General features: G+C 41.3%; 1 protein-coding gene across 1 annotated transcript in view; it reads left to right on the top strand.

The window, feature by feature from the left end:
• The window catches only part of LOC109936192 (collagen alpha-1(XIX) chain-like), a 334,226-nt gene that overhangs the window by 29,229 nt on the left and 277,925 nt on the right, over positions 1-27,072 (top strand). Inside the window, exons 4-5 of the mRNA XM_048597074.1 lie at positions 7,358-7,432; positions 13,374-13,482. Coding sequence (XP_048453031.1) covers positions 7,358-7,432; positions 13,374-13,482 — 184 coding nt within the window. The remainder of the gene's footprint in view (positions 1-7,357; positions 7,433-13,373; positions 13,483-27,072) is intronic.

The following is a 27,072-nucleotide window of genomic DNA, read 5'->3' as shown; positions in this document are numbered from 1 at the left end:
CCAGCAGTGATGGGCGCTGCCACCACAGGACAGGGACTGCAAGGGACCCTCATCTTGATGTTGACAGTGCCCACTCCTCAGGGGTGACCTGTCACTAACTGATACCTGCATTACAATGTTGGGGAAGGTGGAAAGAGGCCTTTTGGTTATTTGACGAGGCTCTGCACAATGTCCTTCAGAGACTTGCAAAACTTTGAGCTCTATTTGGGTCTGCCACTGGAACCTTCTGGAGGTTTTCCACAGTCAGCTCACAATTGGCCATTTGTAAATTGACATTGCTGCTACCTGGTAGCCTTTGGTGTTTTTCTGTTCCCATGTTTTCTGTAACAGTCTGCACCAATAAAAATCTTAATTTTAAAATGCTTTTTGAGATAAAAGTATTTTTGTTTTATAATGCCAACAGAAAGTACTTTGATATCTTTGTCAGATATGAATTCTGGATTGGGTTTCTTGTTCACTCACTTTGAACCAACATAGAACCCTTGGGGTGCAAAGTGGCTACTCTGTGATTGGGAAGAATTTGGTTTAGTTTGGGAAAGATTGAGGTCTGCATAATGGATAGTCTCTTCCAAGTAACTGCTTAAACTTTTTGCATTACATTTCTGAACAGTTTTCCAATACGAATATAACTTTTCAAAGTCTTCTACATATATTTTGAACATTATTTCTTGATCTGAGATCTCTATATTTCTCCCATTCTGTCTTCGTATTCAATGTTCAATTCTCCTCACTCCATGGTTGGTGGCTGTGCTGCCTGGGATCCTAAATTCTGAGATTCTCTCCCTCACCTCTCCGTATCTCTCTCTGTCACTTACCTTCCTTAAGATACAGAACCTCATTGACCATATTAACATCTGGCTAAAGACAAAATACAACAGATGCTGGAAGTCTGAAACAAACACTAACAATATTGGAGAAACTCACCAGATCTGGCAGCATATATGAAGAGAGAAACAGAGTTGATGTTTCCAATCTGATATGATTTTTCTTCAGAACTGAGACCTGTTGGACATGTTTTTTAATACTTGGACAGAGATAGAGACCAAGTACAAAAAACAAAGGAGTTTTTACTGGTGGAGAAAGAAAAAATAGATGCTTAATAAGTGTAAATAAAGTTGTGAAAGGGACGGAATGTGTTCTCTCTACTGAGAGTAAAGTAAACAAGACAAGGCAGTGGGGTTGGGCTGGGGGCTAGCATGAGAATATAAGGAAAATGGAGAACAGTCGTAATGTGATCTGTTTCTGAACTTATTGAGTACAATCTTGAAACTGCGGGGCTGGAAAGTACCTCAGGGGAAAATGAAGTGTTGAGCATTTAGTTACTTGTCCTCAAATATCTTTGTCGTCTGCAGGTAATAAGGAAGGCAAATGGAATTTTGACATTTATTGCAAAAGGCTAGAGGATGAAAGTGGGGAAGTGTTGCTGCAAATATACAAGGCATTAGTGAAACTGCAACCGGGGTATTGCGTACAGTTTGGATCCCTGACTTGAAAGGGGCTGTAGTTACATTGGAGGAAGTTCGGAGGAGGTTCACTGGATTGACTTCAGAGATGAAGGGCTTGTCTTATAAAAAGAGATTGAGCAGTTTAGGCCTATAGTCTCTGGAGTTTGGAAGAAAGAGAGAAGATCTAGTTGAAGTATATAAGATGTTACAGGGGATTGACAGAGTAGATGTTAAAAAATGTTTCCTCATATGCGGCTATCTAGAACAGGTCATAATTTTTGGATAAGGGTGTGGCAGATTTAGAATATAGAACGTAGAACATAGAACAGTACAGCACAGGCCCTTTGGCCCACGGTGTTGTGTCGAACTTTTACCCTAAACCTAAGGTCTATTTAATCTCCACCCCTGCCTTATACTATCATCCATATGCCTATCTAATAGCTGCTTAAATGCCCCTAATGAGGCCCACTCCACTACCCTCTCCGGCAATGCATTCCACGCCCCGACCACACTCTGAGTCAAGAACCTACCTCTGACGTCTCCCCTATATCTACCTCCACTCACTTTAAAACTATGCCCCCTTGTAATAGATACCTCCACCCTAGCTGTCCACTCTGTCTATACCTCTGATCATTTTGTACACCTCTATCAAGTCACCTCTCATCCTTCGTTGTTCTAAAAAGAAAAGCCCTAGCTCTCTCAACCTTTCCTCGTAAGACCTTCCCTCCATTCCAGGCAACATCCTGGTAAATCTCCTCTGCACCTTTTCCAATGCTTCTACATCTTTCCTGTAATGAGGCGACCAGAACTGGACACAGTACTCCAGATGTGGCCGAACCAGGGTTTTGTATAGCTGGAGCATAACTTCACGGCTCTTGAACTCAATCCCTCTATTAAGGAAAGCTAACACACCATATGCCTTCTTAACAACTGTATCCACCTGGGTAGCAGCTTTCAGGGAACTGTGGACATGAACCCCGAGATCCCTCTGCTCCTCCACACTGCCAAGAATCTTTCCGTTAACCCTGTATTTAAACAGAGGAGGAGGAATTACGTCTCTTATAGGGTCTTGAGTCTATGGAATTCACTGCCCAAGGGCGGCACGGTGGCTCAGTGGTTAGCACTTTGCCTCACTGTGCCAGGAACCTGGGTTCGATTCCACCCTTCAGCAACTGTCTATGTGGAGTTTACACATTCTCCCCGTGTCTATGTGGGTTTCCTCTGGGCACTCCGGTTCCTCCCGCAGTCCAAAGATGTGCAGGCTAAGTGGATAGACCATTCTAAATTGCCCATAGTGTTCAGGGAGGTGTAGATTAGGGGGATGGATCTGGGTGAGATGTTCTGAGAGTTGGTGTGGACTTGTTGGGCCAAGGGGCCTGCTTCCACACTGTAGGGATTCTATGATATTGTGATGGATGTTGGGACATTGACTAACTTGAAGGAGGAGGTAGACAGATTTTTAAGTTCGTAACAGGTTGAGATATTATGCAGAGTGGGCAGGAAAGTTGAAGTCGAGATGAGATCAGCTTTGATCGTTTTGAATGGCAGAGCAGGCTTGAGGGGCTGAATTTTCTACCCCTGCTCTTAGTTCTTATGTTATTAAGTTATGTGGCCTAGTGCCAAATTTTGCTGGTGATGGTCCTGCGAGGGATATTTTACTTTGTTATAGTTACTGTATAAATAAATGTTCATGTTGTTGTTATATCTTAATATTCCCAAGTGAAAATAGATTCAGCATAGCTTGTGGGATGAAAACAACCAATTCTTTTTGCAGATTCTCCAGTTGGACGTGTTTGAAAAACATGGAAGATAGATTTTGTGAAGTGAAAGGTTCGTTATATTACTTTACTGAATATAGTTAGGGCAGGAGTGTAGGAGGTGAGGTGAAATTATTGTGAATAAAATCTGAAAGTGTTGGAAACACACAGCAACTCGGTCATCATCTGCAGATAACCACAGACAAGTTAAAGTTTCACTCAAATTTGGAAAGCTTTTTTAAAATGAAGACCAGCATGTGGACTTGTTCATGTCCTGTCTCTGGCTTTTAACAACCCCAGACATTCCTGGTCCTCCTTGCCTCGGGGCTTCTGATAGGGCCGACACCATCTGAACCTTAAATGGAAGCTGCAGTTAAAATGACGTTGGTGTCCCAGATGATGGCACATAAGCACTCACACATCATTGAAGGTGGGTTCCCACTTCTCTGCGCAGGCAGCCTTCCCATGCCTAGAGTCCAGCAAGCTCAAATGGTCACCAGAGAACAGGAATTCAGTGCAAGCACCCTCTTTCCATTTTAACCTTCACCTGTTTCTGTGAGGATGTAATGAGGTTAAAATTCCTTTTTTATTAGTATACTTAGATCCTTGTTAGGATAGACAGTACATGGTTGGTCAAAGGAATGACCTGGAGTAGGGACATGGTCACAATCGCTAGCTATTGTATGTTTATTATGCCTTCCAAACCCACCTAGAAGGTGCTACTGAAGGAACTATCTTTTGGATCAGATGCCTTTCCTCTCAGCTGGAGCTAAAAGATCCCATGGCACTATATTGAAGTAAACAAGGGGGACTATTCTCCCATGTCCTAGCTAATATTAATTCCTTAACCGACAGTACTAAAGCTAGCAATTGTGACATTGTTGTTTGCAGGACATTGCTATGTGCAAATTGGCTGCTACAATGACTATTATGCAATGTGATGCATTTAAAAAAGTACTTCATTGGCTGCAAAATTCTTTGGCTATTCTGAGGAGGTGAAATTCGCTAAATAAATTCAAGTCCTTTTTCAAACTTTTCTGTATTGTGGAAAACATGCATTGGGACTTATGTGCTACATTTGCAAATTTCACACGAATGGGCATACAGATAGGCAGACTCTTCTTATTCTTTAAACTTGTTTGTAAAGTACATTGGCAAGATTATATCTTGCTTTGGTAAGCAGGGTCTTCTTTCTGTCCCAACCACATCAGGCATGTCTGCTGAGTTGCCCATGAACTGTGAGTTCATATAGCTCATTTAGCCCCTTCTAGTTTATCAAGTATTCCCATTTAAAAATAATGAAAACCTTCAGTTTTAAACAAGATAAAGGTTGGCTTTTTGCATACTTGTTGCTTTTAGTTGTTCAAGACAAAAACAGAGATAAACTTATTTGCTACAAAAGACAGAAATGAGGATTAAAAAGATTAAAAATCGATATGGATAAAAGATGCTGAAAAGATTAAAGTAAGATCAGTCTGTCATAGCTTCAGGCCCACCTTGCTTGAAGATCTGTCTTTCCGATGGGAAGGCAAAAGGTCCTATAATTGCAGGTTGCTTGTACAAGTGGATTGTATATGTGTGTGCGCGTGTGTAAAATGTACAATGCGCGCTATAGTACTCATCGTTCCCAAAGACAAAGTCACTTTTGTGGAATTCCTCATGGTGCCTTCCAAGTCTCCTGTTCTCACAGAAGCTTTGAATGTTCTCACCTTTTTGAAGAATCTGTTTCATTGTCCAAAGGTTCATAGAATTCTACATGCTTTTGTGATTGTTACTAAAGTACCACATCAGTCTGTCTGCTTGTTTTTTGGTTGCAGTAAATCAACAGTAGCAGTCATCTAACGCCTACGTGCCATCTTCTAAGATTCTGTTAAAAGGAGATCTGAAATAGAAAATAAATAGCACGTACTGGAGAAACTCATCGGGTCTGTAGATCTACACCTATAGATTTTCGAGTCCAATATGGCTCTTCTTTGGCATAACTTCAGACTTTCCAAAGAAGAGTCACATCAGAGTCAAAACATTAATTCTGTTTCTCACCCCACAGATATTGCCAGACCTGCTGCGTATTTTCAGCACTTTGTTTTTATTCTAAGATTCTACTCCACTTTTTAGAAGAATAGACAGAAAGTTTAGCCTTCTGTATAAGATAAGTAATAGTATTTTAGTGATGTCCATTTTTTGATGTACACTAACAGATTGTTGAGTGAATCTCTATTATGCCAATTTCAACTTCTAGGCGTATCCTGTTCACTCTTTGCACAACAGGATGATGCATTCACTGTGATACGAACAGTGATCAGTTGAAATTTAATTTGTACTTGAGTGACATTCGATTTTCTTGTTAACCTGACTTCAAACCTGGCTAAATTTTTGCCATGTGTTTCAATCACTTCATAGATGTTTTGAATGTTCTAGTTGCTTGACAGTAAGTGGGTATGAAAGGTTATTTTTAGACTAAGCTGGAATGATAATCACAACTTGTTTTGTTTTACTTGTCTACAGTACGTCAATACAGTGTAATTATTTCATAGCCTTTTAAACCTTCCTCATCAGTAGCAAAATTCAACTGTCATGTTGCTAGGAATCCATATTTATATTTAATCAGGGGATTAATTCAATATACTTAGCAATGCATTTAATGCAGAGATTGGTTTCTAAAGTACTGTCGCAATTAAGTGCTTTCAGAACATGTTTCTCTTGGGACCATTTGCAAGTTAGAATATGTGTGCACAATTGTATTTGAAAGCAAACAAAGATTGTAAAATGTTTGTGCGTAAGTGATGGAAAAAACATCTCTCAAACTGTTGGCCATGGTTCAGAAAGATTCACACACTGGGGGCACAAATTACAATGTTGCAAATGAGGTAGGCAGACGAAACCTTTCCACCAAAAGATAAAGAACAGTAGATTGCATTACCAGAGATTTTTTAAAATCCTTTTGCTCATTCATCAGATATAAGCAATGCTGGCTGGGCTAGCATTTATTGACTTTCCCTATTTGCCCTTGGGAAGTTGGTGGAGAGTCACCTTCTTGCAGTCCGTTTGGTGCAGGTGCACCCAATATTGACAGGATTAGGTCTGCCATAGTCACATTGCCTGGCAGCCTGTCAAGTTCCATTCTTTTGAGGGGTTTTTAACCAGTTGACGAAACTCTGGCTTGCTAGGGCCATTTCATGGGACAGTTCAGAATCAAACACATTGCCATGGGTCTAGAATCACATATACCAGATCAGGTAAGGTGGCAGTTTATTTCCCTAATGACACCAGTGAGCAACATAGGTTATTATAACAACTGACAGTAATATTGTGGTCATCATTAGACTTCTAATTCCAGATTTTTATTTTGGAATTGTACCCTCACCCTCTGCTATTCAAACCCAAGTTACCAGGGTTGCTTGGCTACTAGTCCAGTGACAATACCACGATGCTGTCACAATCCCTCTTGAATCGGGCAAGTTCAAGAAGTGCTCAGGAGTAAGGGGAGCTGTTAGAAGATGAGTGGGACCACTAAAAAGACAGACTTGATAGGTCTAATTCAATTATTTGTAATTTTCCTTTCTTTCCCTGAATTTCTACTTGTGCATCACAATGGCACCATCTAGACGTTTTTGTTAGTGAACATACTGCTGAGCCTATATCACCATCTCAGGAAGTTGAGTTCCCTGTGGCTCTTGGGGTACATAGGATGTGCCTCTAGCTGCTGAGATTCCATTCTCATTTTAGTGAGGAACAAAGAGTACTTCACGGTATTTTACCAAGCATCAGGTGAAGAAATTGCTTAGCTAAAATGATCGGCCAGTACCCAAAGTGATTAGCTTCTGCTCTGTGGAACTTGAAACAATTGGAGCTTGAGCCACCTGCTTATGGTTCATTCAATAACAGAGTGGGCCATTCATCCCCTCAGACCTGCTATCCTATTCCATTAATCATTGCTTATCTCTGTCTTCATTCGCTGCATTTCTCCATATCTCTTAACTCCTTTGATTTAAATAAAAATGAATGTCTGTCTTTTTTTAACGATTTGCTTGCTTTTGGTTTATTTACAACATGTGTATTTACAATGATCATAATTTTGCCTCACTTGAGTTCCGAGGGACATTTTGTTAACAGCATGATATCTAACAAAGACTTTCCTCTCCCCTGTGCTCACAGATGGCTTATGTCCAACCATTCAGTTGGAGGGTCTGCAGTTCAAACAATGGCAACAACAGCATGTTGAAACTTCAGGTAATTCCTGTTGAATTGTTACCATTTCTAGCAAAGCAATTACAATTAAAAACAATGGAGAGCGTAAGTGTCATTTTTGTGCATGTCTTATTTCCTTGCTCACTAACTGATAGTAAGATGTAACTTACCATGAGATGTGCGTGATTATTGTTGAAACACAGATATGCACATATAGTTCTATGAAACCTGTCTTTCCCTCTATTTCTGGAGTAACCCTACAGTTCTTTATATATAGTTCACAGGATCATCCCCAAGGATAAGCATTCATTGAGCCTGTACCTTCGAGGTTCGGAGCCTGTCAACCAACATTACTAGAGTTGTCTACGCAGTGAGGATAAATACTGTGTCTCTTGAGGAGTGCCAGTTTGGGACAGTGCTGTGTAACGTCCCTGACACGACCTTCTGTATCAGTCCTCACATCCCCACAAGAATAGGTCTCATCGAGCTGATAGACATTCACAGAAGGGAAGTGACTGTCATTGACGCAAGTGATGAATTAAAGGATACTCTTGGGAATTACATTGAAAAATATGTCACAGGAAATAAACTCCTGCCAGAGAGGTTGGATCAGGTCTGATTACAATTTGACTGGCACCCATAAAATCTTTACTTGAATAGTACAACAGATGAAAGAATTGAAGGGTGAGATAGCTAAAGTTAAGGTCACTACCTGATGGGAAGATTTCTGGGACTGGAGCATGAATATCCAGATACACCCATGGATCCATCTCCTTTCATACTTGGCAATTGTCAACATCATAGTGACTCTGGTATACTTCACCGTTCTATCGGTCAAGTTTGCCCAGTGGAAAGGGGAGCTCTCCAGACCAATAGGCATCATCATGACACAAAATAAATGAGCCGTATAGGTAAGTATCACAAAGGAACTCCAAGAGATGTTGGTTATTGCAACTGGTGACTTGTACTGCGGTGATAATGCAAAGCATGCATTTTGCTACTAGTCGTGTGGATTTGCTCTTTTCGATGTAACTGTTTTACTTATGTAACACACCTTTTATAAGTTCTCTATATATAAGATTTTTTTGATAACTGTTTTTTACTATAGTGGGTTTTAACATTTTGACTGTTTAAGAAGTTATCAAAACATTTAAACCTGAAGGCCTCTCACCTCATGCCAACAGCTAATGAAATTTTGAACCAAATTCATGAAGTCATTGCTCTAAAAGGAGGGAAATGTAGGTAGTGGAATGTCCCTTTTTAAATAAGTAACAGCTGTTTTGGGACACTAAAAGCAGCATTGGCCAACTGAGCAAAATGCTAGGAAGGGAACAGAGATCATGAGCCAGAAAGCTTGCAGAATTCATGTCAACTTGGATCGGGACACATATTCAAACCATTTACCTTGATTGACTATATTGAATAACTGTTGTTGAGACAGTGCTGCGAAGTTTCAGATGGAACAATAGATCAAAGTTCTGGTAGAGCTGTTTCTGAGACAGCCCAGCTCAATTAATAGGGAAATTAAAATATCCAATACTGTCTATCGTAACATCTTTTTCTGGGATAATGTTAATTACATTGCTGTATTAAACTGCTGTAACTACATAGGAGGAATCAGCATGTTGGTTACCATGCTGACGTAGTAAGTGATAGTAAGCCATGTACTTGGGGATGGCCCAGAGAACTGTATTTTAAAGGGGCCGCTCCAATCAGAGGGCTGACACTCTGGAGACAACATCGGCACAAGAAGCAGAAATCTTGGGAGCGAAAAGAGCAGCCTCAACCTTAGTTCGGCCAGCTGTAATTGGGGTAGTATAAACTTCTTTAGCAACTTGCACTACCAAAGCAGATTTTAAACCAGCGTGAGAATATCGTAATTTAAGAACTGTAAGGTTATTCAGTATATAGATGGAAAGATAAGTGTCCTAGAACTACACTGTATATCTTGTGTTTCAACAATAATAAACGACATCTCACAGTAAACTATATTTCATTATCAGTAAGTAAGCAATTAAATCAGACTCTTCACAAAAACAGCACTTACAATAGTCTTTCTGTATGTTATTTGTATCACAGTTGAAAGTTATTTACATTGGAGTTTTGCTCTTGACAATTCTGTCAATGTACTCTGAAAGAAAAGTATTCAGTGACTTGAATTTAGTAATGCAGCATGGGAAAGTGGAAATCCGTTATTAAAAGTTTGAGTTAGAATCTGTATCGAAGAGAAGTATTCAGTCTACAATTGTTTCAGAGGCGATTTGGAAAAATATAAGACCCTGAGTCACTACTGTTGTATGAGTCTGAAAAGGTTAATACTGAGGAACGACCTTACTACTGTCCGTGAGAATTGTGTCATATGGACTTGTGGGAAGAACAGTATCTCAAAGAAATGTGACCCAAAATTCGGTCCTCCTCATAATCTTCATAACAATGTCAATCATATCAGTGTAAGCTGTAATTGGTTGATAGCAGGCAATAAGCTACTTCTCTTCAATGCAAGAGCACTTTTAATTTGACCAGAAAGTGTTTTTCCTCTCTCAACACTCGGCCAAGCAGGCTGTATAGTTTCCTACGCTTGAAGAGGATGCTGGCAGCAGCCTTCTCAAGAACTTTAGAACAGCATAGTGAGCCAGCAAAGCCATACAACAGCAGTCATGTCCTGTTGAAAATGTAATTGCACCAAGATAAGTTTGGGAATATTAATACTTGTAAATGTTGATGATGAGAGAAGCACTAGTCAGGTAGAGCTGGGTGCTGTCAGTGTACATGTGGAACTTGAGGTCATGTCTTCGCATGTCTTATGAAGAGGGATTGAGCAGTTTAAACTTGTACTCTCTGGAGTTTAGATGAATGAGAGGAGATTTAATTAAGGTATATAAAATGCTAAAGGGGATTGACAAAGTAGATGTTGAAAGGATGTGTCCTCATATAGGACAATCTAGCACATGTTGTAGTTTTTGGATAAGAGGTAGTAGATTTAAAACAGAAATACGGAGGAATTATTTCTCTCAAAGGGTCATGAATCTGTGGAATTCACTACCCCAAATTATGGTAGATGCTGGGACAGTGAATAATTTTAAGGGGGAGATGGACATATTTTTAATTGGCACCATTTTAAAGGTTATGGAGAGTTGGCAAGAAAGTGGAGTTGAGGCCGTGATGAGATCAGCGATGATTGTACCAAGTGGCAGAGTAGGCTCAGGGGTTGAATTGCCTACTCCTGCTTCTAATTCTTAATTCTTAAAGGGAAAAGGCAGGAAACTGGAGTTGATGATGATCCAATCAGCCATGATCTAATTCGGATAGTTGAGAGGACATGTTAGCTGAATAGCTTACTTCTCTTCCTATATGTTATGACCTTATGATGTCACTGTCTGTCAATGATAGATAGAAGCCAAGGATAGATCACTATTGGACACTAGATGTGCTGACTTTTAACAACATGCTTAACTAGCAGAGAAGATCACAGGTGGATAGTCCCCAGTTCTATCTCTATGCTCCCCTCATTTCGTCTCAGGTCTGCTTTCTCACTGTAGATTATGGCCAATAGGAAACATGATCCAGAACTGTTTGTTCCAAATTTTGAATTGCTTATTGAATGCCCAGCTGCTCAATACATAACAAGGTCACACGCAGATAGGAGCCATTTTTAACAAAACTGACTGAACAGGAAACTAATGAAATGGAGAGCACCTTTACCTTTACATCCTGCTTAACTTAACTCCTCCGATGAAGTTGATATGGTTAATATTGGGTGCCAAGTTAAACAAGTGTTCCATCCAATCCTATGGATATTCCCATTCAGTGGGTTAAGATAGATTCATTCCAAAGTACTTTGTCTCTCTTTGTCAGTCACAGAATAGTTCCATATGAATAAACGGGCCCAAACTTTGAACTTAATTTATTTCAGTTACTTTCTTAATTAAGTGTAAGTTTATATACACTTTGACTCCAAAGAAAGCTGCATGGAAGTCATCATAGGCCATTTAAATTGCAATTGTAAAATACAGTTAACTGTCTGCTGGTTGCTGTTTTGCCATTCCTTATGTTAGGATCATCACTGAAACTCCCCTTAATCATATCATAGATCATAGAATCCCTACAGTGTGGAAAACAGGCCCTTCGGCCCAACAATTCCACACCACCCCTCAAAGCATCCCACCCAGACACATCCCCCTATAAACCACCAAATCCACACATCCCTGAACACTACAGGCAATTTAGCATGGCCAATCCATCTAGCCTGCACATCTTTGGATTGTGGGAGGAAAGCCCATGCAGACAGGGGGAAATCAAACCTGGGTCCCTGGTGCAGTGAGGCAGTAGTGCTTAACACTGTGACACCACACCACTCCAAATCTGCAAACACTGTCAGCAGTGTTGCTGTATCTACTCTATATACTCATTTCCGTACACAATGAGCAATGTTACTTTATCTACTCTGTATACGATCTGCACACACTGTGTTACTGTATCTACTGTATGCTGATTTGTCTGTGCTGTGTCTGCAATATTGTCATATTTACTTCGTTTATTGATCTTCGTCACTTTGTCAACAATATTACTATTACTACTTTGACAAAATATGTATAGATTAATGTACAGTATTGTTACCCTATCTACTCTATGTACTGATTTGAAGTCACTGTGTCAGCAGTGTTACCTAATTTCCTCTGTATACTGATCTGTACACACTATGTCAGTGGAGCCATAGATTCATAGTCATAGAGCACGGGAACAGACTGTTAGCCTAACTCGTCCATGCCCACCAGGTTTCCTAAAATGAACTAGTCCTACTTGCCTGCGTTTGGTCCATTTCCCTCTAAAACTTCCCTATTTAAGTACCTGTCCAAATGTCTTTTAAATGTTGTAATTGTACCTACCTCTACCATTCCCTCTGGTAACTCGTTCCATATGTGCACCACCTTCTGTCTGAAAGAGTTGCCCCTCAGGTCCCTTTCAAATATTTTCCCTCACATCTTAAACCTATGCCCTTTAGTTTTGGACTCCCCTACCCTGGGGGAAAGATCTTGGCTATTCACCTTACCTATGCCCCTTTATAACCTCTATAAAGTCACCCCTCAGCATCCAAAGTTCCGGGGGCAAACAGTCCCAGCCTGTCTAGTCTCCTTATAACTCAATGCTTCCAGTCTTGGTAACATTCTTGTAAATCTTTTTTATGCCCTTTCCAGTTGAATAACATCCTTCCTTTCGCAGGGCGACCAGAATTGTATGCAGTACTCCAAAAGTGGCATTACTAACCTCTTGCACAGCTGTAATGTGAGGTCCCAACTTCTGTACTCAGTGCTCTGACCGATGAAGGCAAGCATGCCAAATGCCTTCTTCACCACTCTGTCTACCTGTGATGCCATTTTCAAGTATCTATCTACCTGCATAGCCTTACCATTAAATAATATTAATTGTAAGTCTTGCCCTAGTTTGTCTTAACAAAATACAGCACCTCGCATTTATGTAAATTGAAATCCTTGACCAACTGGCCAAGTTGATCAAGATCCCATTGTACTCTTGGATAACCTTCTTCACTGTCCACTATAACCAGCAATTTTGGTGTTACCCATAATCTTACTAACCATCATTCCTATTTTCTCATCCAAATCGTTTATATAAATAATAAACAACAGTGGACCCAGCATCGCTGCTTGTGGCACACCGCTAGTCACAGGCCTCCAGCCTGAACAACAACCGTCTACCACCACCCTATGTCTCTTACCGTCAAGCCAATTTTGTATCAAATTGCGGAACAAAAACAAAGTTGCCGGAAAAGCCCAGCAGGTCTGGCAGCATCTATGAAGGAAAAACAGAGTTAACGTTTCGGGTCCGGTGACCTGTAGACTGATCTGCACACATTGTCAGCAGTGTTACTGTATCTAGACTTTATACTGATCTGTCTGCACTGTGCCAGCAGTGTTATTGAATCTACTCTATACTGACCTGCAAACGCTTATCCTCTAACTTTCAGGGTTCGATCTAGTACAGAGCTTTTCGTTGACTCACTCAATATCAAGAAGCAAAGCTTTGCAAGCTCCTCCTGTCAGAATGGGAAGAAAACTGTTGGTCAGACCCACACAGTAAGCACAATGAATTATTATTTTTTTACTTTGCATCCAGCTTTGTATAGTTTTACATTAAGCCCTTCACCTTGAAGCCAGTAGTGAATGGATGCTACCTTCTGTTTTTCACCCTTGCATTTGCCTGCAAATGTTCTCTTTGTTATTGCAGTGGAATTGGCAGAATAAACTCTGATTTTTGCCATTGTGGGCAACAGGGTACCAGGAGCCTAGGCAAACAGCATAATGTTCTTGAGTAGATTTGTAGCTCCAGTTGTGGATGCTGTGGTTGGTTTACTCGCTGAGCTTGATCATTAGTTTGCAGGCGTTTCATTACCCTGCTGAGTAACATCATCAGTGCAGCCTCCGATGAAGCATTGCTGTATTTTCCCGCTTGCTATTTGAACTCTGGAGTCCATTGGAGTTGATTATCTCATTTCCAATTTTTCTTTGTAGTGGTGTGTATGTATGGTCTAGTTAAATGTGTTTATTGATCATAGAATCATAGAATCCCAACAAGTCCACACCGAACCTCAGAGCATCCCACCCAGACCTATCCCCCTATAACCCACCTAATCTACACATCCCAAAACACTACGGGCAATTTAGCATGGCCAATCCACCTAACCTGCACATCTTTGGACTGTGGGAGGAAACCGGACCACCCGGAGGAAACACGGAGAGAATTTGCAAACTCCACACAGACAGTCGCCTGAGGCTGGAATCGAACCCGGGTCCCTGGCGCTGTGAGGCAGCAGTGCTAACCACTGAGCCACCGTGCCGCCCCAAAGGCCGCCTTGGTGGAGAACCAGGCCTGTAGAAATTCCCATGCTTGTCCTAGGATCTTGACATTGTCCCAATCTGGTGACCCGAAACGTTAACTCTGTTTTTTCCTTCACAGATGCTGCCAGACTGGCTGAGCTTTTCCAGCAACTTGGTTTTTGTTCCTCATTTACAGCATCCGCATTTCTTTTAGTTTTTATTGAATCTCCTTGTCTATGTGTATGGAGGCCAGTGAGTATTGGTCATGTCTTTTTGTTGCTAGTTGGTGTTCATGTATTCTTGTAGCCAGTTTTCTTCCTCTCTGTCCAATGTAATGTTTGTCACAGTCCTTGCATGCAATCTTGTATATTACGTTGGTTCTGTCCATAGTGGGTAAGCTATTTTCAATGGCATCAAATTCACCAGAGAAGAAGGAAAGAACAAACAGCTTCCGTTCCTGGACGTGATGGTAGAACACAGGGCCAACTGGGAATTTCTGACCAAAGTATACAGAAAGGCCACACACACCGATCAAGGCCTAAATTTCAACAATAACCCAACACCCACAAATGGAGTTACGTGAAAACACTGTTCAAATGAGTCACAACAACCCAGAACTATAATTCTTTGAAGAGGTGACCAAACAAGTGGATGAAGGTAGAGCAGTGGATGTGGTATACATGGATTTAAGTAAGATGTTTGATAAGGTTCCCCATGGTAGGCTCATGCAGAAGGTATGGAGGCATGGGATGGGGGAAGTGTGGCAGATTGGATTCAGAATTGGCTGATCCTTAGAAGACAAAGGGTGGTAGTGGATGGAAAATATTCAATGTGGTGCTCAGTTACGAGTCGTGTACCACAAGGATCTGTTCTGGGTCCTCTTCTATATGTGATTTTTGTAAATGATTTGGATGAAGGAGTGGAAGGGTGGATTAGTAAGTTCGTGGACGATACAAAGGTGGGTCGCGTTGTGGACAGTGCGGAGGGCTGTTCTAGGTTACAAAGGGACATTGATAGGATGCAGAGCTGGGCTGAGAAGTGGCAGATGGAGTTTAACCTTGAAAAGTGTGAGGTGATTCATTTTGGAAGGAAAAACTCAAAAGCAGAATACAGGGTTAACGGAAAGATTCTTGGCAGTGTGGTGAAGCAGAGGGATCTCGGGGTTCATGTCCACAGTTCCCTGAAAGCTGCCACCCAGGTGGATAGAGTTGTTAAGAAGGTATATGGTGTGTTAGCTTTCATTAATAGAGGGACTGAGTTCAAAAGCCATGAAGTTATGCTCCAGCTATACAAAAGCCTGATTCGGCCACATCTGGAGTATTGTGTCCAGTTCTGGTCGCCTCATTACAGGAAAGATTTTGAAACGTTGGAAAAAGTGCAGAGGAGATTTACCAGGATGTTGCTTGGAATGGAGGGAAAATCTTAGGAGGAAAGGTTGAGAGAGCTAGGGCTTTTCTCTTTAGAACGGCGAAGGATGAGAGGTGACTTGATAGAGGTGTATAAAATGATCAGAGGTATAGATAGAGTAGACAGCCGGAGACTTTTTTCCTAGGGTGGAGGTATCTATTACAAGGGGGCATAGTTTTAAAGTGAATGGAGATAGATATAGGGGAGACGTCAGAGGTGGGTTCTTTACTCAGAGAGTGGTCGGCGTGTGGAATGCATTGCCGGAGAGGGTAGTGGAGTCGGCCTCATTAGGGGCATTTAAGTGGCTATTAGATAGGCATATGGATGATAGTATAAGGTAAGGGTGGAGGTTAGATAGATCTTAGGATTAGGGTAAAAGTTCGGCACAACATCGTGGGCCGAAGGGCCTGTACTGTTCTATGTTCTATGTTCTAACTACACCAAAATGAAGAAGAATACCTCCACCAAGTATTTAGAGACAATGGATACCCAAACAGCTGGGTCCGACGATGTCTGTCACACAAACAATAACGAAAAGATACAGTACTCACCGACACATTTGTCACATTACCATACATCAAGAACGTTTCTGACTACAAGACTCCTACAGCCACTGGGCATCAGAGTGACACACAAATCTACATCAACCCTGCGGCAACTGCTAACAAGAACCAAAGACCCCTTTACCCACTATGGACAGAACCAACGTAATATACGGGATTCAATGCAAGGACTGCAACAAACATTACATTGGACAGACAGGAAGAAAACTGGCCACAAGGGTTCATGGACACCAACTAACAACAAAAAGGCACAGCCAATGCTCACTCGTCTCCATACATAGAGACAAGGAGATCCGCCAGTTTGATTGGGACAATGTCAGGATCCTAGGACAAGCCAAACAGAGACAAGCATGGGAATTTCTAGAGACCTGGTTCTCCACCAAGAAGGCCATCAATAAACATATAGAATTAGACCCTATGTACACAGCACTGTAAAGAGAAACCAGAAATGAGGTAATCGACTCCAACGGACCCCAGAGTTAAAATAGCAAGCGGGAAAATACAACAATGCTTCGTCGGAGGCTGCACTGATGGTGTTACCCAGCAGGGTAATGAAATGTCTGCAAACTAATAATGCAGCTCGGCAAGCGAATCAACCACAGCAAACAGCATAAACATGTTTTCATCTCATTAACCATTCCGATTCCTAATTATTCAATAAGCTGGAAGTATCACAGAAACATTGAATTCAATTTCAATGTGTCAGAAAGAAGAATAAAGCTAGGACAAGGAAGAAGAGGTTTGAAGATCTTATGGTGCAGTGACAACATTCCCTACCTTTGGACCAGAAGATCTGGTTTCAAGTCCTACCTGTTCCTATTGATGTGTCATAGCATATCTGACAAAGTACATTAAAATAGCAAGAAAGATGAGGTTCAAGGAGAATTCACAAAGATTTTCTTCATATAAAGAACTCTAGCAATAATGAAAACCTGAAGGAGTAAGATTGTAAAACTAAAATGTCAGTGTCAAAAGGTTTGTTTGCTATGATTTTAAAACTTACCACTCCTTTAAAGATCCACAAACATTCAAAAGGATAAGATCTAACATTTTATTGTGGGTTTCTTAGCTCTTCAATATAAATGGGCATGCTCCTGTCTCAGTATGATATACTGCTAGAGCACAGCTTCTGGAGTAATGGCAGTAAGATAACTTAATTTCCTCTCAGTACTTTTACTGACACTTTTTTTATTGCTGAGGGCAGCTTGAGTACATTTCTGTCGAAGACTCAGATTTTTTTTTTTATTTTTGCTTTTATTTAACTCATTTATTGTTTACATACATCTGTAAATGCTGAATGGCATTTCATCTGATTTCAGCCATTGTCAATCCATCAGCTGTCTGGACCCTAAACAAGAATGTTCCAATTTTTTCACTGTGACCCCATTTTAGTGCTTGTAAATGCATGTGACCTCAGAGTTTTGAAGATGGGGACGGGTAGTGGTGAGTTGCATGTCGGAGGTGGTTCTGAGTACGGGATGGGCTGAGGGCACTCTGGAAGGAATAGAGGAGGTTTTTATACCTCTAAAAGAATGGATAGTTAGAATTCAGGCTGCGATATAGAATAGGGATATCTATAACTGAGTCATCACCGCCTCTCCTACTTGCTGTATCTCTCATGAGGGCTGTGCAGTAAATATTGCAGGATCAGACTGAAGCAGGCCTTGCCATAACCAGCCAAAATCTTGCTGCACAGCACACCAGGGAATCGTACTTCAATCAGTATGGCCCACCGCTCCATCGCTACCATTAAAGTCTCGGAATTGTAACAGCATGGAAGGAGGCCATTCAATCCATTGTGCCTGCACTAGTTCTAGCCATTACCCAGACTGTACCACCACAAGTTTTTGTCGAGCAACACCATTGCATGGAAGTGGGTGGAGCAGTGATGTGACACATGATTAGGGACTTTTCCCTATCCTAAGCACTGGAAATCTTTTTCCATGAAGTTTCCTTCCTTTCCATCTCAATTTCTTCCTTCACAGGAATCCTCAAACAAGCAATGTGACTTTGTTTTTGTCAGAATAATCCCTTCTGTAGCTTAGCGTCAAGTAGAGGGTGCAGAAGAGACCAGAATTGGTAAAGCATGATTACCTTGAAGGGTTGTGAGGCTGGAGATGTTCACACTAATTGGATGGTATAGTGGGATTTGGAAAACAGGGCAGGGAATTTTAAAATCGAGGCTTTGCTGATAGATGAATATAAAGTGGGTCTGACAATTGTCTCGAGGCGAGAATGCTGCTGGAAACCACATTTGCCACTTAAGGTAAGTAAAGAACTTACTTAAACCGGACATGCAGAAACTACATGTTTGGGTTTTTCTGGTTTCAATGACAGAAAATGTGAGGTTAAAGGAGGTGATAACTTTCAGCAGAAATACTGTCCTCTGCTTTGCCCTCATTCTTTGCTGAGCAGCTTGTATTTAGCACTATGATGGAAGTGGAAAGGTCACCTGGCTGTTTCACTGGTACTGATAATGTGAGGATGTAAACATTAAGAGCTATATGTTTTCCTGCGTTCCTGGTTCACACACTTAACACATGATCACTTGGCAAGGAAGTGCATTTCTGACTGTTTCTTCCAAAGTGAGTTTATAGTTTCCAACCCGTGAGCAGCTGTGAGCTCTGACAGATGACACTGTGTGTCAGCTGGAAAGGGAAGCTATGCCTAAGAACTTTGCATGTGCTTCATCTTAATCTCAGGAAATGAAAAGGGATCATCTTTCCCCATCTGGGTGGCATTCAACAAGCTGTGAAGTCACTCTGGCGCACATCAAATTAGACTCTTATACCAAAAGTGTGCGGGAATAGCTGCTCCATCTATTTCAACCTGGAAACCCAAGAGGTAGTTTTTTTTTTAAATTCAGAAGCAGAAACTGATAATATGCGCTCCACCTCCCACCTTTGCCTCTGAATGAAAATAGTCTTCTTCCTGTTGTATCTGAAGACTGTCAAACTGTAACTGGTCCTGTTTGTAGAAACATGCCATTGACGAGTCTGGAGAACAATTCCAGGAAGAAATGGGTAACTGGAACAAGAAGGCTTGAAGGTGGGGGTTATCCTCAAGAGGATACTTAGATTAGCATCAAACACACAGACACACAATTTTCTTTATATTGTTCCCAATTCTAAAGATTTTAAATGTCCCAAAAAAAGGTCACTTGTAACACTTGTGTTGGAGAGAAATTAGCATTCATCTTGTTAGCCTGTTAGTTTTCTTGGTTTTTGTGATGTATGAGGCACCTGAAAAGTTGTTTCTGCTTTATCTTTGGGCCTTTATCAGAGCCTTAACCCAGCTCACCAGACTGGAGGGACATCCACAAAAATCTAGGACCTTTAGTTTTTCATCATTTACATTGCTGAGAATTGGAGCATCAAGATGATGAAATGTTTGTCTTTCTCTGGTGGGTAATGAAAAGGACTGATTTGAATAATAGGCAGCTAGAGACCATTCAGCCAAACATACTTGGGCTGGTGTGTAATATTCACCAGAAAATTCATGTGACTTTCACTTTTACCTGCATGCTGCAGTCTGGAATTTGAGATAATGATGTTCAAAGCTCCACCATTCTTTTCATCACACTGTCTGACAGAAATCTCTCCTGCTTTTACTGCCTGCCAATAGCATATGTTAGAAGCGTTTGTCAATATGTTTGAGAGTTTTGTGAATGCACCTCCCTTATCCATCAAGCTCTGGAATGGGACTCAAACCTAGTGTTTCTGATTCATAGGCAGAGTTGCCACAGACTGAACCTCACATCATGTAGATGCTAGCTCTCTTTTCTTGTATTTTGATTAGAGGCAACAATGGCCTCAATGGGATTGTCAGAAGAACCTCAAAGTCCCATTGACACTTTAGTTGAAATCTCAGGTATACAATTACACCGACCGGCTGAATGACTGACAAAAGATTTCCCAGCAAAGATCAGCACAGGAGAAGTTAGAAGTGACTTCATTTTGAAACTGAATGTGAACTGTACAATGCCGTCAGCACCCTGCCTGCTCAAGCATTATTGGCTGGTGAATGCTGACTCCACTCACTTCTCCCTTTCTTCACATTACGTAACTGAGGCACTTTTTTCCAAGATTTAGTCACATCTACCAATAAGTAAGCAACACGCGCTTATATTTGAGAAATATTTGTTTAGGTATTCACAATCACCTTCACCAGCCAGATATGAATTTTTGACCTAAACTTGACTCCAGGTTTGGGTCCCTCTGCTACATCCGGTTACATCCAGTCTACAGCTTAGAGACAGGCTTTTTTGCCCAACTGCTCCCTGCTGGGACTTGTGCTTCTCCAGCAGCCTCTCTTCACGTAATCCTATATTCATGAACAGCAGCTCATTTATTCAGGTCTTTATCAAGCTTTGCCTGAAATGAATTAAATTATTGAAACTAACAAGACTCTTAGGGATTTGACACAGTATATGCAAAAAGGTTGCTTCTCCTTGTGGGAGAGTCTAGGGCCAGATGGCATCTTCTCCGAATAAAGGGATACACACGTAAAACAAAGATGAGGAGGAATTGTTTTCACAGAGGGTAGTGAATCTGTAGAATTCTTTACTTCAGAAGGGTGAATAGACTGGGTTGTTAAGTATATTCAAGGCTGAGACATATTCAATACATATTTAATCAGTATTTAATATTTAATTATATTTAATCAGTAAAATCAAGGGTTAGGAGGAAAAGACAGGAAAGTGGAGTTGAAGATTATCAAATCAACCATGATATCATTGAAGGGTGGAGCAGACTTAATAAGCTGAATGGCCTATTTTGATCCTGTATCTTATGATCTTATGAATCTACCCTGTACATTTTGATTACTACATAAATAATTGAGTACTTTTTGTGCATTATTTGGATGTGGGTGATACTGGTCCCTAATGGTCATTGAGAAGGTGCAACTGAGCTGCCTCCTTGAACTTCTGCAGAACATGTGGTGTTGGGAATACATAGTGCTGATAGGGAGGGGGAAGGGTTCCAGGATTTTGTAGCACTGTAGTAGATTAGCAATCTATTTTTGTCATTTGTGAAGGAATAAATGTACTTACAATAAATCAATGTCCTGTGAATGACAAAACTTATTGTGATTTACATGTGTCCTGAATAGCAGTCTGTACAAAGAAATTGATCAGCTTGGTGATTTAATTGAGTAGTTACACATTTGTGATGACTTGTGGAACAGAAGGGGCCACTTATCCCCACACTCTTCCCAATTGAGTCATTCCATAGTGTCAGAAATGCAGCAAAATATTTATGCATGACAAGTGATCAGATAATCATTTTTATGACATTAATTGAAGGATAAATATTGGCCTCAAATAACATCACAAAGAAAACATGTCAGAAAAATAGCTTATTTGATTCTTTAACAAATAACAACAATAAATTGCTATTTTACTATTATATAACTTAATTTATAGGCTTTTAAGACTCCAAACACACACACGCTCATTGATTCACGAACAAAACAGACTCATGAACAGTGGGTAAGGCATAAATCTTATTGATTGAAAAATATAGATAGGGAGAAACAAATTCTGTAGATCATAGTTCAGGCCACGAGGGTGGGGTGAATTGTTTCTCATAATTTTTATTTTTTGCAACAATGACGTGACGTCTGCAAAACAATGGTTCACCTTTGAATCAATGGCCAATCAGGTGGTATCTTCATGCATTGGCATCTTTCTCTAGAGTCACCAAGTTTGTGTCTCTTTCCATTCAGAGAGAAGGAAGGAAGAGATGTTTCTTGTCTCCAAGGTTAATGTTATCTCTGCGCTGCACTCTCAGGTCGGTCATAGACTGCAAGTGGGCCAATCTGAAGAATGTTGTTAGGCTGCTTTTCAACCCCCAGGAGCCTTTGATACTTGTGCGTATGAGAAGTATCCACGTCACTACTCTGAAAAGCCATGAGGTCTTGTGTAGCTGAAGTTTACACCACATTATCTTACTTGACTTTCAGGCTGCTAAAGCACTCCTTGTACTTTTAGCTACATAGCTACATCCAAATTCCATTTTCCAGCTTATAGCCAAAAGAAAACAAAAATGTGGGGCTGAACCTCATGTTGTTTTTTAGCTAAATGTCAGCTGTGTTGAGATTTTTGGAGGACGTTTCACAAGGGACCTGGTGACATTTCTTTCTGCATCTTACAAAACTCACCTTAATAACAACCTACCCCACTTCTGTGGTGCTCCTCTTGTCCAATTCTAGCTCAATTTTACCATGCACCATTCCCAGAACAACTCACCACTCCCAGGATATCTTGCAATTAGCTGATATCCTTTGCACCCACGCTATTTTTAAAAGTCAAACCAGCATAATCAGACGTAACTATCCTGCACAGTTGCTTATATTTGCCTAGTACATGCAAATGGGGAAATTTGGTGCCCTGCATTGCAGGCCGGGACCTGGAGGCGCTGCTAGATGAAATGGTGCACAGGCAGGATGCCCATTTCCACTCAATGTCACCCACTACTTCCCCTCACACCACTAATGCCGTATGCCCTCAACACTGCCTACTCGTTTGCTTGGGATATTTCCCCATTTGTACCAACAATAACAGTGGTGCCACCCACTTTCATCTCCCTTAATACCTCTCTGTCTCTCATTTCAAGAGGAAAATAGCCCACAGAAAGGTGGAAAGTGTCAAGATGCGTGGTGGGCTACCCAACTTTCAGTTCCTCACCCCTTATGTAGAGAGGACCCTGACTCTGACCACCCCGAGTAGCTAACTGACTGTGTCCAACCTTCCTTGGCTTGACTGATGCCTGCTGACAGTGATGACAAGCTTTGTAGCTTTGTGTCTGTGCTAAACAGCATGGCAAGACGGCAGCACTGTGAGCCTGCTATCTCTGGCTGTGAGGGAAAGTACAAAAAAGACCAGGCAAGGCAGGCACCCTGTGAGCATCCAAGTTGGCTCAGAGTGAGTGAGTACTATGACAGTGAGCAAAGTGCCTGGAGGTACTTGCTGGAATGGAGTGCATGTCCCTGAGTATAGCGTGTCCTTATATACAGTGTCCTGCAGCGTTACAATTGTAGTTGCTGGTGCAGCCTGAGGTGCACTATTAAAGTGCAAAAGAGTTAAGTATGTGAGGTTGTTTGGCACACTTGGTAAGATAGAAACCCGAATATTAAAAAGGTGAGTTGTACCAATAAGATATTTAACAAATTATAAACGCCCTTTAATCTCACTGTTGCCTATTAAGAAACTCGCCTCTTGGCAAGTGTATAAAAGATGTTTTAGCATCAGCTGCTTTCTGTGGCAGCGAACTCCATAGGCTCACCATTCTCTTGGCGAAGAAATTTCTCCTCATCTCAGTCTTAAATGGCCTACCTCGTATCCTTAGTCTGGTCCCTGTTTTTGGACTCCCTTGTCATCAGGGACATCTTTCCTGTGATTGTCTGTTTAGTTGTATTAGAATTTTATAGGTTTCTATGAAATCACCGCTCTCCTTCTGAACTGTAGTAAATATTGTCCTAACCAATCCAGTCGCTCTTCATATGTCAGTCCTGCCATCTCAGGAATCAGACTAGTATGTTTATTGCATTTCCTCCATAGATAGAACGTCCTTCCTCAGATAAGGAGAGAAAAACTGCGCACAATACTCCAGGTCTTGTCTCACTAAGAATAGAATATCCTTTTATTATCAGGTGTACTCCATTGTAGAAATACAGTGAAAAACTTCTACAATGTTTGCCTTCTTAAGGTGGCATCTTAGGTACAATACCTAGGTACAATTTTTGGATACAGCAGAGTAATAAAAGTAGTTGCATTATTTATAGAGCTGAAAAATAAATTAAATAGGACATCATTGAAGAGTTGGCATTAGAGTGAGGAAATAGACATTACAGTGTAGCAACTCAGCGGAAGGCCTCCGCATGTGGTCTGACCACCCACATAAGACCCCAGTCCAACAGCTGCCCTGGTCTGTTCCTTACTGGCACTCAGCTGCTCCAAGGAAAGTGCAAGGATTGCCTCCCTCGCAACGGTATCTGCCAGGGACTCTCTGCCTGCGCGCTGCTCCGGGGCTCGCTGCCCATGCACTATACCAGGTCTCACAGCCCACATGATGTTCTAGGGCTTGTTGCTCACTGTTCTGGTGCCTGCAGCCCAAGCATTGTACCAGTGCTCACTGCTTGCAGTGTTCCAGGCCTCACTGCTCCAGGGACTTGCTGGCAGCACCTGCTGTTGCACCGTTATTCACCTCCGGTGCTAAGGCAAGAGAAGAAAAAAAGAGTGGAAAAAAAGGAAAAAGATAAAGAACAGGTGGAACAGAGGAACTCTGCCACCTTCTTGCTTTATGGTCTATTATAATTACAGTAAGACATCCCTGTTCCTGTACTCAAATCCTCTAAATATGAAAGTCAAAATGCTACTCGCTGCCTTCGCCCATTCTGCTCCTGCATGCTTACTTTCAGCATCTGGTGTACTTTTCCCAATCTACCACCATTCAGATAATATTCTGCTTTCCTGTTTTTGTTTCCAAAATGAATAGCCTCACATTTATCCACATTATACTTTATCTGCCATGCATTATCCCAGTTGCTCAACTTGTTCAAATTACGTTGCGGCGTCACTGCATCTTCCTCACAGCTTGCCTTCCCAATAGCTTTGTGTTGTCTAAAAACTTGGAGATTTTACATTTAGTTCCCTCATCTCAATCATTAATGTTATGAATAGCTGGAGTTACAAAGCCAAATAACCTCTTCTTTCCCTAATTGCCAATGTTCTCTCACTCATTACCATTCCTCCCCCACTGTCTCCTCAGTTGTAATCTCCACTTTCCTATCTTCCACCTGTCTATCCCTTGATTGCTGACTCATGTCACCTCCTTACTACAATAACCATATGGAGGTCTTCCTCTGTTGGCAACTGGCTTCTCCAATGTGTGTTCACCTTGCTCCCCACCCCAGACCATCCCTGGTTTACAACCTCCTGTCCTGAAGATTCCCTTGGGCCCACTAATTGAAACTCCTGCTTTAGACCAGTTTCTATATCAAGCACTTACCCCCGATGTACATTTCTTCAGACCTATTACATCAGTGACCCTTAATTTGACCTAACCCTAGCTTCGGGCCATCAGGATAGCTGAACACTTCAACAGACAAAATTAATGGCAGGAAAAGATTGCCTGCCTCAGTGTCACTGACTTCCACAGGGACTGAAGGCATGCTCGTTACCGTTGCCTAAACCCTTAATGATAATTTCACCAATCTCATTCTTCCAGCAGAGTGGGAGAGTAGGCTGGTGGAGTGATACTCACAGGAGTTCAGTATTTAAATTATCATCTTGTAGTGAAGTACTTGAATTTGACTGAGAAACGTTTTTCATCTTGTACTCAGGGCAATTTGTAAGAATACCAATTTAAGGTGAAAACCAACATTTTACCATATGACAGGAAAGGGTGATTATTTGGAAAGAGACAGATGATAGATGCATTGCTATGTAGAATATACCAGTTAATGATGGTTGAAAGTTAGCTGCTGCTTTCTGTTTCAATTTGAAACCAGGCAAGTTGACTCTGATTGGTTAAGATATTGCCCTGAGAAATGAACTCGCGAATGGCTAGATTTTTTCAGTAGTACTTGAACTCAGTATTGATCAATTTGCCCCTCTATCTTGTCTCAAATATAGCAATAACATCTTGTATTTATATGACGCCTTTTACTAACCAAAAAATTCCTAAGCAGTTTCGCAGGACACAAAAGTAGGTAGTTGACCAGATGACCAAAAAACTTGGCCATAGATATAGATTTCAAAGAGGAAATGCAAGCAAATGTTGTACAAAATGGCAGCGGAGTAGGATGTTCCAGACAGAGCTTGTCCATTCCACCTGCTCTTTTTCTTCTCCTCTTGTTCTCTTCTCCTCACCTCCCGACCTCTGATGCGCAACAGCTCCCAACCTCTGGCGATGATTGCCGGCTTCTTGTGGCATAGTGGCCTCTTGGCGTGGCATGGAGACCTCCCGGCCAGGCACAGTGGCCTCCTCCCGTAGGGGCCTCCCTGTGTGCTGCAGCGGCCTCCCGGCAGGATGTGACAAATTTCCAGTGTCCTGCTACGGCCTCCCGGCATCGCGTGTCACTGGTGTGGAGCCAGGACCCGGTGCAGACTAGAAGCTAGGCAGTGTGGTCTGCTGTACTGAGTCTTTATTTCTGTAATGCTGGACATTTTATTTCTGTATTGTCTAAATTTTGTAAATAAGGAAGATGTGTCTATGTACTTTTGTATCTAAGTCAGCACTGTAATTGGCAACTTAGAAACTTCTCACTATACTTACTGATGATGATGAAAGCTATTCTATTCTAAAAGCAGACAGTGGAGCAATATTCTGTGGATTGCTGTTATTTCATTTGATGATATGATGATTGTTAACTTGGTTGAGGTGCTGTAATGATGCCTATTCCACTGTACAAGTATCCCACCAATGTGATCCAGTGTTCATCAAAGAAATAAAGAATGAGAAGTAAAAACAAAATGTAAATTCAATTCTAACTAACTACTGTTCCTATAAATTCTGTGGATTATACAATGTACAAGACCGTTTATATATATCTGGTGGGCAGTTTCTCCTCAGAGCAAAGATTTTCAATGAGCATTGCTGAGGCAGATAGGGAAAGCCACAACCCTCTAATGTCTACACTTCTCTAATTCTGAACTATTGAGCATTGCCTATTTTAATCAATCCACCTTTGGTCAATTGCCTCAGTCCCTAGGCCTGGAAGTCCATCTCTACACTTCTGCTCTCTGTTTCACTTTTTTCTTTTAAGGTACTCCTTAAAATCTATCTTTTGGACAAAGTTTTTGATCACCCGACTATGTGTCGCCTTTTGTGGCTGGGCATTATACTTTGCTTTAGAATGCTCCTATGAAGTGTCT

The sequence above is a fragment of the Rhincodon typus genome, chromosome 5, assembly GCF_021869965.1.
Source record: "Rhincodon typus isolate 14 chromosome 5, sRhiTyp1.1, whole genome shotgun sequence".
Classification (NCBI taxonomy): domain Eukaryota; kingdom Metazoa; phylum Chordata; class Chondrichthyes; order Orectolobiformes; family Rhincodontidae; genus Rhincodon; species Rhincodon typus.
Note: the sequence above shows the minus strand (reverse complement) of the source record. Positions and strands in the feature narration are given on the sequence as shown.